General features: G+C 43.4%; 1 protein-coding gene across 1 annotated transcript in view; it reads left to right on the top strand.

Annotated features, from left to right (window-relative positions):
• Positions 1-21,212, top strand: part of C1QTNF7 (C1q and TNF related 7) — an 84,595-nt gene that overhangs the window by 58,415 nt on the left and 4,968 nt on the right. Inside the window, exon 2 of the mRNA XM_087817054.1 lies at positions 18,829-19,074. Coding sequence (XP_087673180.1) covers positions 18,829-19,074 — 246 coding nt within the window. The remainder of the gene's footprint in view (positions 1-18,828; positions 19,075-21,212) is intronic.

The raw sequence follows: 21,212 nt of genomic DNA, 5'->3' as shown, positions 1-21,212 counted from the left end.
CAGGGTTTCCTTTGGGGAATAATGAAAATGTTTTGGAACTGGATTCAAGCCAGAGGTTTAGCATATTATAGTTACATGAGTGAGATAAAGGCAACTGGCCCTTCATGCCTTTGTTTCTTCACCTGCAAAATGGGGATGAAACCTCATAAGAGGTTGCTTTGGAGAGGAAGCAGACGAGATAAATGGAGATTGTCACCCATAAGATCTAAGGTGGGAGGTCACAAGAACAGAGAGAAGGTGCTCTCGAGGTGGCTGGCGTTGATGAGTGTAGAAGGGGCTTCCCATAGGAAACTATCTGATCCATCAGAACTTAAACAAAAATATGTTCAAAATCTCTCTATGTTTCTGTTTATCTCCTGCCACCAGTGACCAACCATGATCATCTCTTGCCTGCTTGGCTGCATCAGCCTCCCCAGCCCATTCTCAGTGCTCCAGCCAAAGCCACCATTTTAAGCATAAAGATGATGATTTCCTTTCCCATTGCTCTTAAAATAAAATCTACATTCTTCAAAGCACTGAAGTGATTTTACCTCGCCTAATTCTCTGACCTCCTCTGCTGATCACCTTATACTAAAGTGCCAACCCACTGTCTTTTCATTTTCTAGAATTCCCAAAGCCCTCTCCTGCCCCAGGACCTTTACACATGTTGCTCTGTTCTCCCTTCCTGGAGAGCTCCTCTGCTGTCTTCACCTGGCTAAGTCATCCTAGGGAATCCCATTAAATGCCCCTTCCTTTGAGTGGCCTTCCCAGATTCCTGAAATTAAACTAGGTCCCCCTTTTTAGTCTCTGTCTCCAACCCTCTTCTTTTTCTTTGTAGCACTTGCTGTCTTTTGTGTGTATAAAATTAATGAAAAGAGGTCATAAAATGTTGTGGTTAAGAGTCTAACACTGTGTGGTCTCAGACAGATACTCTTTGTGCCTCAGTTTTTTCTGTGTATAAAACAAAACTAATAATAGTGAAAATCCTGACTGCTGTCTAGCTCCCTAGCCCACTGCAGACTCAGAGGCCTCGTCGAGTCTGCTCAAAGGTATTGGCTAATGCCTGGGCACACAGTCGAAGATTAATGGTGATTTTATAAATGAGTGTGGGGTTGAACCAGGTGAAGAAACAGAGAGAAAGATCTTGCAGGTTGAAAGAGAGCAACAACATGCAAAGTCACAGAGCTCCTAGAAAATGAAGTAGGTGTGAGGACCAGAATGGTCTTATCTAACTCTGGGCCTCCACGCCTGGTCAGTGCCTGGGACAGGGAGATGCTGGATAGACCTGCATGGAATGAATAGACCACCTAGAGTTAGCAGAACTGGCTTTCAGCTGGACCTGGAGAAGTGGTAGGTCCTAGACAGCCTAAGTTCAGACTGCAACAAATGTCCAGGGAAAAGGTGACCAGTAGGTCTGGGTCAGTGCAGAGCCTTGAGTGGAGGACTAGTAGGGCTGACAGCTTGGGTGCGGAAGAGATAGAAATGGATTCTACCACCTCCTTGGTCATGTGATTCTTTGATCCTTGAGTAAGGACTCCTGGAAAGCTTTTTAAGAATGTCCCCCATTTTCTTTGGTCAATCTCTTTCCTCCCTTCTTCCCGCCTTCCCTCTGAGATCTGTCAATCTGTTTCACGTTGTCATGTCTGTGTTCCTATCTGGCTTGTCAATTTATTTTGTTCCTTAGATTCCACATATAAGTGAGATCATGTGAAATTTGCCTTTCTCGGACTGACTTATTTCACTTAGCATAATATTATCCAGGTCCATTCATGCTGTCCCAAAGGGTAAGAGATTCTTCTTTTTTACAGCTGCATAGTATTCCATGGTGTAAATATCCCACAGCTTTTTTATCCACTCATGGGGACATCTATAGATCTCTCAACAATAAAATAAATTTTTAAAAAATCTTAATAAACCCATCAACTGAGGGGGGAAAAAGAATACTTATCAAATAAAAAACAAACCAAAAAACATAGTAAGGGGGGAAAAAATAATGTTCCACACTTCGAAGACCCCATAGAAGAGGAGCCTGATGACAGAGAGTCTCTGGTGCCCTTGAGCCCCAGCCACACCAGGGGGTGATAGTTTTGTCCCAACACCAAGCTGCCTCTCGTGTCCTCCTGAGCTGTCTACCCAGGGACACAATGAGATTACTTCAACCCAGGCAGGGTGTCTCATCACCTATCTCCAATCTGACAAGGTAGGTTGAGCACCTTAATGTTCCTAGCACAGAACTAGTTCTGTGAAATTACCAATGAACAGGGCTCAACCCCTGGCTGAGGGTGTGCAGAGAATTTGGAGCCACCCAACCCAGAGGCAGTACAATTGGCGATACTTCTGGGAACAAGTTTTGATGTTTACTCCACAAAACACACATCTGTGGTCAAGCATCAGTGGAGGTCGGCTTCATCGACCTCTGAAGTTACTTCCAGACCACACATCCCGTGGCTCTGTCTGTGTTCTAGAGCCACGGGATGTGGCTGACTATTGCGGAGCTTACTTGTTGCCTATTGTGGAGCTTACTTGTTGCCTATTGCGGAGCTTACTTGCCCCTAGATTCTGTTTTCACACAGGATGGGCAGTGTAAATGCAGCTTTTTGGAAAGCAGTCTGGCAGCATGTACCGAGAGAGACATAAAATATCCACATCTTTTGACCTAGTAATTCCATTTCTGGGAATTTATCCTAAGGAGATAATCCTAAATAGGAATAAAGGCTTATGCACAAAAATTTTCAATGTAATCTCATTTATAATAGGAGAAAAATGACAATAGCTTAATTGTCCAATAATAAGAGTGAAAGAGATTAAATAAATTATAGTACATTGATATATTGTTTGGCCATTAATGGTTCCAGAAGATAACAGAGGAGAAATGCTTATGATGTAATATTAGGTTAAAAAAAAAAGCAAGCAGATGATCCAACAATTCCACTTCTGAGTATATATCTGAATGAAACGAAAATAGGGTATTGAAGAGATAGTTGCACCCGCATGTCAACTGCAGCACTATTCACAATAGCCAAGATACGGAAACAACCTAAGTGCCCATCAGCGGTTGAATGGGTAAAGAAGAGGTGGTCTCTGTCATGGAATAGTATTCAGCCTTGAGAAAGAAGGCCATCCTGCCATTTGTGACAATATGGAAGGACCTTGAGGGCATTATGCTAAGTGAGATAAGTCAGGCAGAGAAAGATAAATGGTGCATGATATCACATATATGAGGAATATTTTAAAAAGCCAAGAACACACAAAAACAGAGAGCAGAGTGGTGGTTACCAGTGTCTGGAGTTGTGAGAAGAGGAGAGATGTTATTTAAGGGTACAAACTTCCAACTAATTAAATAAGTCCTTGAGATCTAATGCCCAGTTTAGTAAATATAGACAACAGTCTTGTATCAGCAAACTTGCTAAGAGACTAGAACTAAATTATTCTCACTACAAAAAAGAAATGGTAATTATGTAATAGAGGCCCTATTGCTACAATGGCAATCATATTGTAATACATAAATATCAAATCAACGTGTTGTATACTTTAAATTGCACGCTATTATATATCAATATATTTCAATTTTTAAAAAAGAAAGAAAAAGCAAACAGCAACCGTATATGAGCAACATTACAAATATTTGAACAACAGATCTATGTACACACACAGAGAGAAGAAAAAATGACAGAAAAAATAAACTAAAACTAGGGTTTTGGAGTCCACCTCTGCCCTTACCTGTGGTGCCAACCTGTCCCTAACCTCAGGCCCCTCACTTATCATGGAGAAGTCATAGCGATATCGGACAAAGTGGTGGTAAGGCGGGGGTCCTTGATCCCACTGGGTGCTGCTGGGGGTGCACGTCTTACAATATCCCAAGAAAAAGAATTTTCTGAGACTCACACAGGAGAACGAATGATTTTGGTTTGTGTGGGATTAAATCTCTGAATTTCTAAAGTCCCATTTCCCTTAGGCCATTCATAGAAGTGTAGCTGGGGTTTCAGTACAGCTAGAAGCAAAGCCGGTGTCCAGAGTTTTTTTCCAGGTTGGAGACGGGTCCAGTTCAGCATCAGGCTAGTTCAGTCCATTAGTGGATTGTGGGGGGAGGGGGTCCACATGGCTGTGGGCCACACAGGAGAATGGCAAGAAACCAAGTGTGAGCCATGAGCCAAGCATATCAAGAGGAAACAAGAGAGAACTCTTTGTTCAGGAGATTATATATCCCAAATTTCTACTTGCCTGCCGTGGCCAAGCCCATCCTGGCCGATGACCTCTGTTCCCAGGTGTGCCTGACAGCGAACACTATCCCCAGTCATCACAACTTGACTGGGCATGTGTCTATCTTCCCTTTGTCCAGTCCCCTTCCCCCAGTGTTTTGCAGGGAACATGCCTGTAATGTCTGGCCTTCCCTTTGCTCTTTTCCTGTTATTAATAATTAGCTAATTACAACTGTGTCAGTAGCAGCTACCTCATAGGCTCATGGTAAAAATAAAGAAGAAATGCATGGAAAGTGTCTCGCCATGATAAAACCTTGATGAATGCTAACTACTTTTTATTTTTCATCCTTCAAAAATGCAGCAACTCAAAAAAAAAAAAAAAAATGCAGCAACTCAGAAACAGCCGTAGAGTCCCTCAATAGATGTCTGAATAAAAAAGATAAAATCTTGCCATCTGTGACTACACGGATAGACCTTGTGAGCGTTATGCTATGTGAAATGTCAGACACAGGCAAATACAATATGATCTCACTTACATGCTAAATCTTTAATCTTTTTTAAAAATCAAAAACCAAGCTCAGAGATCAGATGGGTGGTTGCCAGAGGGAGGGCTGAGGGAGTGGGGTAAAATGGGTGAAGGTGGTCAAAGGAAACATATTTCCAATTATAAAAATCATTGGGACATAATGCACGGGATGGTGACTATAGGTAATAAGACTGTATTGCATATTTGCAAGTTGTCAGGAAGGTAAATCTTAAAATCCTCCTCACAAGAAAAAAAATTGTAACTATGCGAGGCGATAGATGGGAACTAGACTTACTGTGGTGATCATTTCGCAGCGTACACAAAATCAACCCAAGAGGCTGTACACCCAAAACTAATATAATGTTATAGGCTGATTATCTCTCTCTTTTTTAAAAAATAAAGAACACACGCATGCATAACAAAGTTCTCTCTCAAGTGCCAAACATTTCTCAGGAAAATGCTCCTGCTAGCTTTCCGATTCTAAGACTCCAGGATTGCCTAGGAGTTTGAAGAAGCCCCGGTTCTGCAGTGTTTCCTGAAGAACCTTGGCGGCGAGGCAGGTTTGTTAGTGAGCCCACAGCCGGAGCGCCGGGCCCACCCCCCATCTTCGCAGGGCGACCTTGAGGGCCTCTCTGCAGCCTCTTGCCCAGGACCCGGGTCTTCTTGGAATTTCTGCAACAAGCCATTGGAGAGCTCCCCCTGCTCTCTGGAAACTTCACTGACACATCTTGACAGCCACATAAAATTACATTTTGGAGCATTTAGTGCACAATATAGCAGCTTGTGTTAAAGTGCTTTTAAGACATTTTTTTGCTGATCTGAAAAGTATGCCCATCGTTTTGGTTAAAAGGCCTCAAGGGCTGTCAGAGATGGATGGTGTCCATCATTCTGTTATTATCCAAGATGATAAAATGTCTAGGTTTTCCCAAAATAGTTACAGAATAAATGATACGATGTGTGGGATTTGGGGGGAAAGGGAAGACCAGTAAATGGGCGCATCCATGAAACACGACTTCCCGTGGGCGACTGCTAAGCTGGGTGGGAGGTTCATGGGAACCCACCGTTCATTTGATCTCTATTTTGATATATGTTTGAAACTGTCTGTAATTTTTAAAAATTTCTTATGAGATAAAATATGAGAAGTGATGTTTTGGGCACAAAGACAAAGATCGAGTATTATATCTGGGATGATGCTATACTGTTAATTCCCAACTGCGCACAATAATGGATATTTATGTCTTTAAATAGATACTGTGGTGTCTTGTCCGTGTGAAGTTAGGAATCGGGTCTTGGGGAGAGGCTCTGCTCTGCTCTGCTCTGCAGAGGAATCTTAGAAATAATACAAGAGACCCAAGACCTACCTATGGCCTTGTGTATAAAAGTGACCTTGGAGCAAATCATTTCTCACTGAATCTGTTTCCCTATCTACAAAATGGGGACATCAGGCCGATGACCTCGGAGCCTTCCTCCTTCCCTAATGATATGAAATCCCCCCGGGACGTGAGGCAGACCTGGCACATGGCAGGGCTGTGACATTTGTTCATTGGAAGAATGGGTGAAGTTTCTTTTCTAAATATGCAAACTGCTTTTCTCATAAGGACTCACATCTTTCCCTACAATGAAAGCAGATTCCATTCAGAAACCACACAGAGTCTTTATATCTTTTTTAACTCACCTTGAAAAGCCAGGAAAGTGGAAACAGGCATCACCTCTACTTATATCTTCGTTATTGTAACTGAACTAGGGTTAAGGGGGAGTTGATAGCATGACCCGTAAAACTTCACTTACAGCTTTTCAGGGGCTCCTTCTGTGATCAGAGAATTGCAGGGGTGGGATTTATCTGTTGCTAATGGGAGTGGGGTTCATACAATATCTTGAGAAAAAGAATTTTTTAAGACTCGCACTGGAGAATGGGTGATTTTTATTTGTGTAGGGTTATATCCCTCAGTCTCCAAAGTCCCATTTCCCTTAAACCAGTTCTGGAAAAGGTGCAGCTGGGGATCCAGCAGAGCTAAAAGCAAAGCCCGTGTCCAGTTCCCCTGCCATGGTGAAGCTGAGTCTGGCAGAGCTTCAGGCTAGTTGTAATCCATTAGTCCCTTGTACGGGGGTCCACATGGCTGTGGGCATGTGGGCAGGTGCCGAGTGTGAGAGCCACCCCCTGCGACAAGAGACCCAAGGGAGCAAGAGGGTCTAGAGAGGAAATTCCTTTGGTTTAGGAGCTTATGTATCTCAGATTTTGCACCTTTGCAGTGGCGACATCTGTTCTAGCCAATGACCCATTCCCAGGTGGGACTGACTGACAGACAAGCACCTTCTTTGGGTCCTTTAAACTTCATTACCGGGCATGTGTCTATTATTCCTTCGTCCAGGCCCTTCCCCCAGATCTGCGGGGAACAGACCTGGGAGTGTTAAACTGCAGCTTTCTGGCACAAATGGTATGCCTCTATTTGCTCCTTTCTTCTTAATTAATTAACAAGTTGGTTAATTACAGTGGTATCACTACTACCCCCAGGATCAAAACCAGAACCTCCCATGGCGAGCAGAGCCTTGCCTGGTCCAGGCACATGTTCTCTTTTGTTCCTTTCAATGAATGGCCTTCTTTCAAAACCATTCTACCTCAGGGCCTTTGCGCGTGGCATTTCCGCAGCCTGGAGGCGTTTCCCACCCCTCTTCCTGGCTAACGCCTGCTCCGCTTTCTTGTTTCAGGTCAGATGTCCTTTCTTTAGGCAAGCTGGACCCATAGTCTCAACTAAGTCTTCCTGCTAAACGCTCGCATAACACCCTTTGCTTTTCCTTAGTACACTCTCCAGAGTTTACTGAATTTATCAAATGGTCTCATAGGATGTAAGTAAGAAACAACTTCATTTTTCTCCTATCAATCTTCTGGTCAAATTCGGTTGGACCTTTCTTTCCTGCCTTTTCATGAGATCTTGGGCAAATTCCTTACTATCTGGTCGCTTTCAGGCACATGAACAATCGTATTAGTCAACTGTGACTTATTTTCAGATATTTAAAAACGATAAATCTAAGCTGAGACTTCAGTTACACATCCAGTGCAAAGCCTGTTGTTGTTTTTGTTTTTTCATGCCTTCAGCTCAGGCTGTGCTGCGCTTTTCATGCTCACCTTCTCCCACCCTCCTTCCACTTGGTGCATGTGCAGAGTCAGATGGGGGTAGGGGAATTAGAAACACATGACCAAAGTACTTTTCCTGAATAGCTGCTCTTTGCACGGCTCTCCCCTGGCTGCCGATGCCTGCTGTGTGCCCCAGATCTTTAAATGCTGCCTCTCTCTGGTCGAACACATTCCCAGGGTCATGAGGGGCTTTCTGGGGGACCTCCGCCCTGCACAGTTTCCTGGCATGGGTGAGTCACTCCTTGACACCTTGCGTTGTCCCCACACCAGCTTCAGCTTCCGTACTCAGGGATGTACTCAGTGGCTTCTTACTGGCTTTCTTACCCTGGAAAGACTCCCTCTTGGCTCAACAGGTTCCCATAAATGGCCCAACCCCAGCTGCCAGCCTCGGTGCCACCTGCCTCTTGGGGAAACTTACGCATCCGCGTCTCCCCACCAGCTGCCACTAGGCCGCTCCCCTTCTCCAGGCAGCCCCCTGCCTTCAGACATCTCCAGTTTCTGTGATCACATAAGACATCAAACTCCAGGGGTGGGCTTTTCACGAGAACTCATTGGAGGGATTTCTCTCAATAACAACAAAAATCTCCTTCCAGGAGACCGGTGCCTCCGTTTCCTAAATCCCACCGCATCAGGCACAAGCACTCTGTTGGAGAATATTCAGAGCTGTGAGGGAAGCTAGATATAATCAAGGACAGCCATTGTATTTTGACAGTGAGGAAACACACCAAGGGCTCTTTCGGATTAGGGTCCTACTCTGTAAAATGGTGGTTACCAGGGGGTGAGGGGCGAAGATGAGTGGATGGGGTTGAAGGGCACAAACTTGTAATGAGTAGTAAGTAAGCCATAGGGATCTGATGCACAGCATGAGGAATGTCGACAATAATGATGTCCTATAATTGCGTAACCTGATAAACAGCCTACAATGGCAACCGTGTGACAATATATAAATTTTTCTCAAGGTGACACTCTGCACACCTTAAACATATATAAGGCTACATGTCAAATATATTTAATTAAGAAATAAAAAAGACCTTACTCTAAGTTGACAGAAACCTGTGCCTCACTTCTGTGTTTAAGGGGTTGTTTTTGCCACCCTGTGATGGCCTTCAGATTGCGGTCGGCCCACAAATTCACGAGGCCGTTTCCTCCAGGGGGAGGGTGGACAGCAAAGGAAATGAAGCTCGTGGGAACGGGGAGCCCACCGAGCTTCGGGGTCAAATTTGCGGCCCGTGTCCACTTCCCCAACTTTGGGAATATTTCTCCCAATTAGCATTCTCAATTGCTTGAGAAAAAGTGGTGGGAAAAGCAAGATAAAAACAAGATTTTTCAGTCACTTCACTTCCATAAATGACATCATGGATTACGCAGCGCTGCGGCTAAGGAGCTCTCAGTACCGATCAGAAGGAAACGAAGAAATCGAGGGCATCAGGGACAAGTCGGCAAAGGATCTGAGGCACCAGCCTGCCTGGGAGTTGTACCGATCAGCTCTCTAGGGGAACAAAGACGTGTTAGTCTGCTAAGAGCACCCGATTATTTCTCCATTCAGCAGAGAACAAAGAAAACATCAGCACCGTGCTCATAACTTTGCTTCACTTTGCAGCATGTAGAGCGAGGGCCATGTTCCTGCCACGTTTACCAGAATAGGGACACCTCTCCTTGTTACTGCCCGAGACACCGCCCCACGTCCAGGGTCTGAAGGTCCTACCTTGAAAATTCTCAAATAGAAAATGACTCTTTTTTTTCTAAGTTAATGACTAATTTCCAGTCAGTGAGTAATGTTTTTCCTGAAACATCCACTCCGTGGAAAACAAATGAAGAGCTGTGAAAATTAGGTAAACAAATCTGAACAGGGGGCCCCTGCACACAGCAATGAAGGCGCCTCTCAACTTGGTCAACAAAAGCAGGCACTCAAGATTTATGTCAAACAAAACCGTAGTTTTAACCAACCCTGGGCTGCACCTCCCTTGATGAATGACTTCCAGGGCCTCTGACTCTTTGGGACTAAAGGAGAACATTATTTTTAGCACAACTATTTGGAAACCTCTGAGAACTTGGATCTGTTTTTCTGTCTGGTACCAGAGCAAGTTTCTCGCTGAGCTCTCATGAAAAGATCCTCGGTCTCCTGTGGATTTAGAATCTTGAAGCGACCCACCATCCCAGCGCAAGGTATGGTGCTTGTCCTTTCTTTGGGAATTTCTGCAAATGTAGGTACCATGCCCGTGTCATATGGGAGCTTCTGAGTGTATTTAACAGACAGCTCTGTAAGAGCAAGCCATGAAACTGAAGACCTGAGTTCAAATCTATGGTCTGACACGGGCTTTGGGACCATAAGGAAGTGACCTGACTTCCCTGGACATCAGCTCCCTGTCCAATCCACCACAAAAGGGTCTTTGGGAAGATGATATGGACTTAATGTTGCTCTGTTGACTACAATATGTTGGGCAGATGTCAATATTTATCACTGCCGTGTGTGTCATCATGGCTCTTTACATAAAGCAGCCAACGCTGTTGATAAAAATAAATGCTGATGAATATTTTTCTTCATTCAACCTTTGTGGGGCCTCTGCTCTAGGCCAGTCTTTGTCCTAGAGGTTGGTGATACAGAGTTGATATGTGGGTGGAGAAAAAGCAGGTAAAGAGCCACAACAGTGTGGTGAGTGGTCTTGCAGGAGGCGTGGTGACAGGGCAAGGGGAGGTGGTGCGTGGCCAACAGGAGGAGCAGCTCTGGAGAGGAAAGCGGGAGCCTTGCAATCGGCGATGAGGGACCACAAGGCAGAAGGGCACGAACACCTAAGGCCCCAACCCTGGCTCTCTCCCAGGGCCACTCCCCATGCAGCTAGAGAAGGAAAAGCCTGCTATTGTGAAGTCTCTCTCTCTGCAGGCCAAGGATACGTCTCATTTTGGCTGCCCCTGGTTACCTTTCCTCTTCCTAACAACTTCCAGACAAAACACATTTTCAACTTGAATTAATAATCAAGTCCAGCCCGTTGTCGTGAAGCAATGCTACAGTTTCCCTCACGTGATATAGGCCAGAACTCAAGTGCTAGGAAACAGAAAGAGCTCAGTTTGGGATCCTGCCTGGGCCGCGTCTATGGCCGTGTGGACTTGAGCTCTTAGTCTCCACTTTCTTATTTGTAAAATGAAAGTGGTGCTGGGATTATGAATATGTTGTCTCTAAAACACCTAGCACAGTAAGAAGAAAACCAGTATGTTTTCTCCACCACCCCAATATTTCTTATTTAGTATCTTTAATTGTGGTAAAATATGCAGAACAGAGCATTTGCCATGTAAGTGTTCAGTTCTGTGGCATTAAGGGCATTCACAGTGCTGTACAACCATCACAGCACCGTCCATCCCCAGAACCTGTTCTTCTTTCCCAGCTAGAGCTCCATACTCTTTCAACACTGGCCCCTCCCTCCCTCCTCCCCCACCACCGGGCGATCATTACCCTGCTTCCGGTCTCTACAATTTTGACTGTTCAAGTTACATCATGTAGGTAGAAACATACAACATTTGTCTTAGCATAAAGTCTTCAAAATTCTTCCTCAGAGGAGAGACAGACTCATAGATAGAGAGCAGGCAGGGTGGAGGGAGGCTGAGGGGGCTGGAGGGATTGAGCAAAAAAATAAGAAAATAGAGAAAGAGCCCATGGACAAGGACCACAGTGTGGCAATTGCCAGGGGGAGTGGGGAAGGGAGGGGAGGAGGGGGTGGGGGAGATAAATGGTGATGGACCGAGATTTGACTTGGGATGGTGAACGCACAATACAGTGTACAGATGATGTGCTGCAGAATTGTGCACATGAAACCTGTATAGTTTTGTTAACCAGTGTCACCCCAATAAATTCAGTTTTACAAAAGATTCGTTCATGTTGCAGTATGTGTGAAAATTTGTTTCCTTTTAAAGGTGGAATAATGTTCCATTGTTTTGCATGTACCATATTCTGTGTATCCATTCATCTGTTGGTAGCCCTTGGGTTGCTTTCAGCTCTTGGCTGTTGTGAATAACACTGTTAGGAACATGGGTGTGCAGATATCTTTTTGAGGAGTCCCTGTTTTTACTTCTTTGGGGTACATACCCAGAAGGGGATTTGCGGGCTCTTAACGGTAATTCTAGATGAAATTTTTGCAAGAATCACCATACTGTTTTGCACAGCAGCTGTGCCCTTGTACATATCTACCAACTACAGGTTTTTCTCCAGCTTTACTGAGATATAACTGACATATAACATTGTGTAAGTGTAACGGGCACAATGTGAAGATTTGATACAGTCTCTTGTGGATTTATAATCCTGGTTATTGTGAAATGATTACCACAATCAGATTAGTTAACACATTCATCAAATCACCTCCAATAATTATCATTTTGTGTGTATAGTGAGAACATTTAAGATGGACTCTCACCCGTCTGGGTGTGGCTCAGTGGTTGAGCATCGACCTAGGACCCAGGAGATCGAGGTTCGATTCCCCATCAGGGCAGGTGCCTGGGTTGCGGGCTCGATCCCCGGGGGGGGGGGGGGGTGCAGGAGGCAGCCGATCAATAACTCATCATTGATGTTTCTCTCTCTCCCTCTCCCTTTCCCTTTCTCTCTCTGAAGTCAATAAAGACATATTAAAAAAAAAAAAAAAAATGATTGACCCTCTCAGCAACCTTCAAGTATGTAATACAGGATTGTTAATAATAGACACCATGCTGTACATTAGATCCCCAAAACTGATTCATTTTATAACTGGAAGCTTGCCCATTTGACCAATACCTTCCTCCAGCCCCTGGCAACACTCTTTGTTTCTTTGAGTTCAGCTTTTTAGATTCCACATATAAGTGACATCATACAGTAGTTGTCTTTCTGTATGATTTATTTCACTTAGTATACTGCCTTCCAGATTCATCTGTTTTGTCACAAATGGCAGGATTTCCCTCTTTCTCTGGCTGAAGAGCATTCCTGTGTATGTATATACTACATTTCTTCACGCATTTGTCTGTCGATAGACACCTAGGTTGCTTCCACACCTGGGCGTCTGTGAATAATACTGCTCTGAACACGGAGCTCAGATACCTCTTAAATATTCTGTTTTCACTTCATCCCAGAAGCAGCCTGGCTGAGTCATGTGAGGGCTCTATTTTTAACTTTTTGAATAGTTTTTGAGTTGTCCTACTGTGTCCCGCAGTGGCTCTACCAATGCATGAGGCTTCCTTTTCTCCACACATCACCAACACTCGTTATCACATCTATTTTGATAAGAGCCACCCTGAGAGGTGCGAGGTGATACCGCGTGTGGTTCCCATCTGCATCTCCCTGACAGTTGGTGACACCGAGCAACTCCTCATGTGCTTGTTGGCAGGTTGTATGTCTTCTTTGGGACAATGTCTGTTCAGATCTTTTGCCCATTTTCAATCTGATTACTTGTTTTTTGCTGTTGAGTTGTATGAGTTCCTCACATATGTTGGATAGTCATGCCCTACCTGATACATGGTTTACAAGTATTTTCTCCCATTCTGTAAGCTGCCTTTTCATCTTGTTGATTGTTTCTTTTGCTGTGTGGAAGCTTTTTAGTTTGCTGTAGCCCCGCTCGTTTATTTTTGCTTTTGTGGCTGTGTTTCTCATGCTATGTTAAAAAAATTGTTGCCAAAACCAAGGTCAAGGATTTCTTTTTCCTGTTCTCATCTAAAGGTTTTACAGTTTCGGGTCTTACACTGAAGTCTTTAGTCTATTTCTAGTTACCTTTTTGAGTGGTTTAAGTTAGGGGCCCAGTTTCATCCTTTCGCATGTGAATATCATTTTCCTACCACTGTTTACTGAAGAGACTACCCTTTCCCCACTAAGTATTCTAGGCTCCCTTGTCAAATATTAGTTGACTCTACATGCGTGGGTTTGTTTTATTTTTTAAATAAATGGAAGAAATGCTGTTTACAGAAGTATCTCAATCTGTGGACACATTTCCTAGAAGTTCAATTTTTGCACTGACTTATTCAATATTTCTCCAAGTGTTTTCCATGGCTAGCTTAGCAAGAACAAAGGGTCTCATCACTAAAAAATATCTACAAAACATTGTATACTGCATTCCTGTCTTACAGATTCAAAACACACATCAACATGAAGGTTCTGAAATCCACAGTACCACGAAGTAATTTTTTTCAATATGCTTTTAAAAAACTAAAAACCTGTTACGTTGTAATCTCCACAGAAAAGTAGAATAGAAGGTCATTTACAGTTAACATCAAGGACAGATCTGTTCAAGAAGGCCAATGTCTGTAGAGCTTTGATTTTCTAACTCCAAAGAAGCACAATGGTGGGAAAAATACATTTTAGCACATTGTCTATCAATTTGCATAATTCAATGCAATCTCTTGCGAATAAGGAGTCTTTCTGAAAATGTGCTAAAATTAGATTGTGATGTACATTGAGTTGTATACTTTAAGTTGGTCAGTTTTATGCTGTGTAAATTAAATCTCAATAAAGCTGTTAAAAAATATTGTGATCTTTATAAAGCCATGACACGCAAAGGTCAGTCCCACCAAAAATAACCTGTTCATTGCAAACCAGTGGGGCAGTGGGTGAAGGAGGAATTATTCCACATAAATTGAAATCTGAAGTTGGATCCCTATCTTATATATTTCATCAGAAAAAAATCTAATGGATCAAATTTTAAATATGAACAAATAAAACAAGAAAATAACTTAAAGAAAAGTGGGAGGATTCTCTTTGTTATTTTTAAGTAAGGAGGGTCTTTTAAACATAATAAATTGAACCTCAAAAACGTGGTTTCACAATAAAAATGTTTTTTTAAATACATGAACAAAATAAAAGGCAAACTAGGCAAAGCTTCTTAATGCTCATGTCATAAACAATGTGTAAAGAATATATGGAAATACCCATTGCACTGTACAGAGATAGTTATTGCACTATTGCACTATGTTAGTAACAGTACAAGAATGAAAATATCCCAAATATCCATCAGTGTACTATTAGTTAAATACGACACATTCATACGATGAATATTCCACAGCCACTAAAAAACAGAAACGAAACGGCAACACTATACACACTGATAACAAAAAGATCCCCGCGCCATGTGGAAAACCAAAGTACAGAAAGTTGCGTACCGTAGGCCAACATGGGGAGGGAGGGCCCACGAGAAACTAGCAGCGGCGGCTGCCCCTAGAAAAGGAAACTGCAGGGCTGGGAGGCTGGAAGGAAGGAGAAGTTTGTCTTTCATTACATACTCTATTTTTTAAATTTATGAATGTGCATGTTCTACCTATACAAAAATACATATTGAAAATATTTTAAATGCTTTAGATTATAAAAAATTAAAATAATTCAAGTCTTTTATTTGCGTTTCTCAAACTCTGGAGAAGGGACCCATAGACTTCAGGAATGTCTCCTTAAACCCTCTCTTTCCTTCTTCTCTTGTAATACTGTCATATCCCATTCTCTCTGGTTGTTGTTGTTTTTTTGTTTTGTTTTTTGTTTCATTTTTTTTCTCACAAAAGTCATATCTTCCACCAAAAATATCTTCTCCTCTGCCCCCAGCCTGAGTTGAGATTGTGCCAAACACTGTATTAGATGATTGGAGATGTTAAAGACTCGAAGATCCTGCCCTCACAGAGCTTACATTCTAGCAGATAAAGTACATGGTGTGAAAAAGAACACTAAGTATAAAAAATAATCTAATGAGTTAGAGGACAAGTACAATAGAGAAGATAAAAAATCAGCAGAATGAGCGAGGGTCAGGAGGTAGGAGGAGGTGGATTTCAATGTTCAATAAGGTGGTAAGAGTTGGCTTTAATGAGAGGGTGGCATTTCAGCAAAGACTTGAGGAGGGACATAAGAGAGGGAGACATATGGACATCTGGAGAACAGAGTTCTAGAGAGAGGAAGGACAGTGGGCAGACCCTAAGGCAAGGCATTCCTGGTCTATTTGAGGAACATCAAGAAAGTCAGTGTGACTGGAGCTGAGAAAGTGGGAAGGAGAATAGAAGATAAATTCAGGGAAGAGGGAGGTACAGTGCCAGGCCAAGTAGGGCCTTGTAGACCATCTACCATGAGGCTGTTGACTTCTAAGTGAAATAAAGAACCATTACAGGGTGATGCCACTGTAGTTTCCCATTATAATCCATACCCCTTTGTCATCCTGACAAACTGAGTCCCAAGACTCTATCGGCCACTCATAACCATGCCATCATCACGCATCAGGCACCACAACCCATTGTTCCTCATTTCTGATGAGGACTGTTCATGGATAATCACTCTGAGTGCCTTTCAGAAAACTCTAACCGAGGATTCTTCCAGCATTTAGACTACTAGACAGAAAATATCCTAGTGCACTTGTCAATGAAAGCAGCCCATTTGTTCCATGAATGCATTTGTTTCCGCTGTTTTAATGTACTCCTCTTTTGAGCACTTTGGTGTCTGGCTATTGGAAATATTAATACCCTTTCTTCCAAGTACATCTAAAATTTCTGCTTTCTCCATCCACCATAACCTAGACCTCACCACGCGCTTCCTCATAGACTTGCCCCTAACTTGTGATGTCAGCTTCATCAGAGTGTCTGAGATTCCACTGCCCAAAGCGACTTCTCTCCAGATAATGTCAAGTCCCTCTTAGAACCAGCTCCTAGGAGCTACAGCTTCCCATCCAATGTCTGGTTGAAAGGCCTTTTTATGACTGTCTTGTATGAGCATCTTCTCAAAACCCTTCTCAAAGCCTCCTCTGATCTGTTTTTTACAAGAAAGAAGAACTAGCAATGTAATTATTGCATCTTGTTTTAATTGTGGCAAGGGGGGGGTTAGAAGGCTCTTTCCATTTCCTTCATCTGAGACATGTTTGAAAGGACTACATTTTTATCAGATCCTCTAGGCTTTTCAGAAAGTGACTTAATCCCAGTTGAGCCATAGGATCAGTAATTTTGTGTTTGTGCCACATGACAAATCAAACAGACAGGGTATGGCAAGGATATTCTCCTTGATGCTGGGGGGAGGGCCCACTGGTAACATGGAGATTTGGTCAAGGACATAGAGCCTATGTTTGGATAAGTTGCTTCAGTTTTTTACTAATAAGATTTCTAGGAATCAGATCTGTTTCAAACCATATGTGCACACTGTTTTTCTCAGTTTGTCATTCCTTTGTTCTGGCAAATTTCTGGGTCTAATTCCAAGATGTTTCAAATTCCCCATGGGTACCATAAAAGTGGTATAGTGTGCCTGGTTAATTTTCCAATGTGACTATCAAAAAAAAAACAAAGAAGCTTTATCTGATTGCTGTTCCCACATTGTATAATTTTTTCCTTTGGGTAAGTATAGATCAGGCATCTATATCAAGCATCGTACAGATTTCCTATTAAAGCAGAGGCCCAACTACCTAAAAACTACTTATTCATGCCCCAGAATGACATGTATACATTCTCCCACCCAAGACTCTGCTGATGCTAAAGACCATTTAGCATAGAAAATCAGGTGTCCCCAGCCTACACTGGCCACCCCTCAGACCATATGCCAAATGTCATGGTAATAAATGGTCCATCAGCCCCAACAGCATGGCTCAGCAGTTGAGCGTGGACCTATGATCCAGGAGATGGAGGTTAGATTCCCTGTCAGGGCACATGCCTGGGTTGCAGGCTCGATGGATTCCCAGTAGGGGGTGTGCAGGAGGCAGCCGATCAATGACTCTCTCATCATTGATGTTTTTATCTCTCTCTCCCTCTCCCTTCCTCTCTGTGAAATCAATAAAGACATTTAAATAAATCAATCAATAAATGATCCATCATTCTCAGCTGCCAGGCTTTATGGAGGGAAAAATCAAGTCCTATCAGATCACAGCTGAAGAGACCCGTCGCCTGCTTCACTCAGAGCACGTGGCACTAAGCATGCTTTGATTTCACTCAGCTCTTTAACTGAGTCCCAGTGCTCACAGCTTTAATGGGACAGCAGGGCATTATATCCTGCAGATTTTAAATTAAAGTTTGAGACCCCCCTCAGGACATGAAGAGTACTCCAATTAACACTAATTGGCATTGCACGTGATTATTTGGTGAAAAACATGGTTTTCCTGAAAATACCTCTTTCTGCTGCTTTAAAAAGCCCAGAAATTCTACGAAAACAACCAGGGATGCATGCAAAGACTCGATGGAAGGATTCTAGCGTGGTGTTTATATTGGCAGAAAGCTGGAAACAAATGTCCATGGTGGGGAATTCTGTACATAAAGGGTAGCAGAGACAATCCAACAATTTTTAATGTTATGAATCAGTTTTGACGTGGCAAGATGCTCGTGATATCTTGTTAATTGGAAAAAGTTGAAGAATAGCAGGAATGACACGCTATCACTTTTCTTTACGGCATAGAAAAAGGACTGGAAGGATGTAGGTATCAAAACAGACTCAGTGACATGGAAGCATGGAACAGACTGACGAATCTCAGAGGGAAGGTGGGGGGGCGGGAGGGAGAGATTAACCTAAGAAGTTATATGCGTATATGCACAACCCATGGACACAGACCATAGTGTGGTGAAGGCTGGGTAGGGGGTGAGTGCAGGGTAGAGGGGTCAATGCGGAAATAAAGAGGACATCTGTAATACTTTCAACAATAAAGATAATTTTTTTAATGTAAAGAGTAATTATCTTAGGGTGGTGAGAATATATTCATGTTTAGCTTATTCATTGGTATCTCCAATTTGCAAAAACCATGCATTACTTTGGCAAAAAGAAAACATTTTAGCAAAGTCCATCATTGATTCCTGCAGAAAATATGCAACAAAGGGATTATTTTGAAACTTTTAAAATCAATCTTTCGCCAACCCTGTGTGGGGCACTGAGAACTTGATCAGTAACTGGTTAATCGTTTCTAATGGAATTATGAGGGTGAGCAGTGATTTTTTACATCCATGGAAAGGTGAGCACTGCAGTGGCTGCCTGTAAATGCCCGTTCTCATGTTCAGTTACACTAAAGCCCCACCTGAGAGGCTGCATTCATGTCTGTGTGCTTTTCTTGCAGAGCCAAAGATGTTTGTCTTGCTCTATGTCACAAGTTTTGCCATTTGTGCAAGTGGACAACCTCGAGGTAACCAGTTCAAAGGAGACAGCTACTCCCCGAGATATATCTGTAGCATCCCTGGCTTACCCGGGCCTCCGGGCCCCCCTGGAGCGAGCGGTTCCCCGGGGCCCCACGGTCGGATCGGCCTTCCAGGACGAGACGGGAGAGATGGCAGGAAAGGCGAGAAAGGCGAGAAGGGGGCTGCAGGTAACGAGCGACGGGGTTCCGTACCCCCTCCTTCCCTCCACCTGAAACTCCCTTTCCTTGCGGCTTTTCCTGCGGGAACTGTCCCTTGAGGCCCTCCCCTGTTCACCCTCCTCGATCATAAGGACTGACTGCACCTGGACTGCTTCAGGCGCTGCTCTGACTCTGCTCGTGGGCTCTCGTTTTATTGAAACAACAAGCCCTCCAGGTGGAAGCCATCGCGCTTCACAGATGGGGACACTGAGCGGCGCCAGGACCAAATGAGTTACCGCCGAGGGCGGGCGCTGCTAGTGACAGGCAGAGCTGGGTCCAGCTCGGATGCCAGTGCGCCCCGGGCTGGGCCAGCGGCAGGCAGTGGCTGCCCGCGGGAGGGCGCGATGGATGGACAGACGGGTGGACGGGGGGAGATGAAGCGGAGGCAGGATTAGGAGCCCAACGCATCCTGTTCTGCACTAATCCTGAACAAAGGCACAAAAAGGGGCTCTAGGTTTTCTCCTTCAAAGATGAAATGGCAATAGTACTGTGTAGCCTCCTTTCCTGGTTCCCACTCTCATACCTGTCCCGTAAAAGCTAGAAAAACTAGATTTCATGTTGCTCTTTACAGCAACACAACGCCCCCCAGCCTTTCAGTAATTTTCACTTCTTTCCCACAACAAGTTGGCCCGGGAAGCTTGCCAGATTCTGTGACCCTTCGGAGTAAAACAGATTAAAATTCTAGAGAGGCGGTGTTAACCCTGAAAGGGAGTGATTTAGAATCAATCTTCAAAAACACGTGTCTGAATGTAAAAATTGGGACAAAAGATAGGCAGACAATGTCAAGAGATGTAAGAAATGTGAATCTCTCTAGTCATTGCACCTCATCTAGTGCTAGTATATGAAACAATATATATATGCAAATTATTGGCTAATAATTCATTTCTGAATTTGCCATGCTGAATATACTTGGCAAATCAGTAGCTACCAAATGCATGAATGCTGTTCAACATTAGATAAAGAATCTTTAGGTGGAAGTTCAACATCAGGTAAAAAACCATTCGTTGGAGCTTAAATCTTACCTTTCAGATCCTTCTAAAAGCAGTACCTGTGAACACAACGTACGGCTGTGTCATGATCGTGAATGGCCTTGAGATACCATCGCAACACGAGGGTCATAGTTAGGTCTTGCCAACCCTGTTCGTTTGCTAGCCTGGGAGCAATGATATAGTGATTAAACTAACATGCACTGGAGTCAGAAAGACTTAGGCTGAAATCTTGGCTCCTTCCATTACTACTTAGTATCATTGGGCAAATAGCCTCTTTGAGTCTCAGTGTCCTCATTTGTAAACAGGGGGTAGTAAGGGTGGTTGTGAAGATTAAGGACAATAATACATGTAAAACATGCACTAGAATGAGCGCCATGTGCTAAGCATTCAGTAAATGCTAGCTGCTCTTACCATGGCATTGTGATCTGCAAATGTGAGTCATGGCTAAGTTCGTGAATATCCAAAGCTACATAATGAACTAGAAATGAGTGCTCTGTTTTACAAGCTAGTTCTAGGGTTATTTAAGGATGTGTTTATGGGTGTGCATTCAGATTACATCAAATGTTCATGATTGCTACAATTTCAACCACGTATGAGGCCAGCTACACCCCGTGCCCATCAACCCACTTACTCGCCCATCCAACTGGTGTATAATTCATTCCATAAGCTTTTTGCACAACTATGGCTACCAGGATTGTTCTAGACCAGTGTTTCACAACCTCCACACTGATGACCTTTTGGGCTGAAAACTTATCTACTGTGGGATGACCATCCTGTGCATTGTGAGGCATTCAGCAGTGTCCCACTACATACCAGTGACAACCTGCCTATTGTGATAACCAGAAACGTCTCCAGAAGTTGCCAACTCTCCCTCGGTGGGCGATGCAAAATTGCTTCTGGTTGAGAACCTGGTTCTAGATCCTGAGAACACAAGCCTGAATGAGGCCTGGCCTTGCCTTCATAAGCAAGCACTGGGTGGGGGAGGCCAAGACAGAAAAATACAGTCACAATACAGGGTGGGGCAAAAGTAGGTCTACAGTTGTGAGTATGCAAAACACAGTTTATTCTTGTAGTATAATTTATTAATTATTGCATTGTTTTCCATACAAACAACTGTAG

This window comes from Miniopterus natalensis, chromosome 1 (assembly GCF_054644295.1).
Source record: "Miniopterus natalensis isolate mMinNat1 chromosome 1, mMinNat1.hap1, whole genome shotgun sequence".
NCBI lineage: Eukaryota > Metazoa > Chordata > Mammalia > Chiroptera > Miniopteridae > Miniopterus > Miniopterus natalensis.
This window is presented reverse-complemented; position numbering and strand designations above follow the sequence as displayed.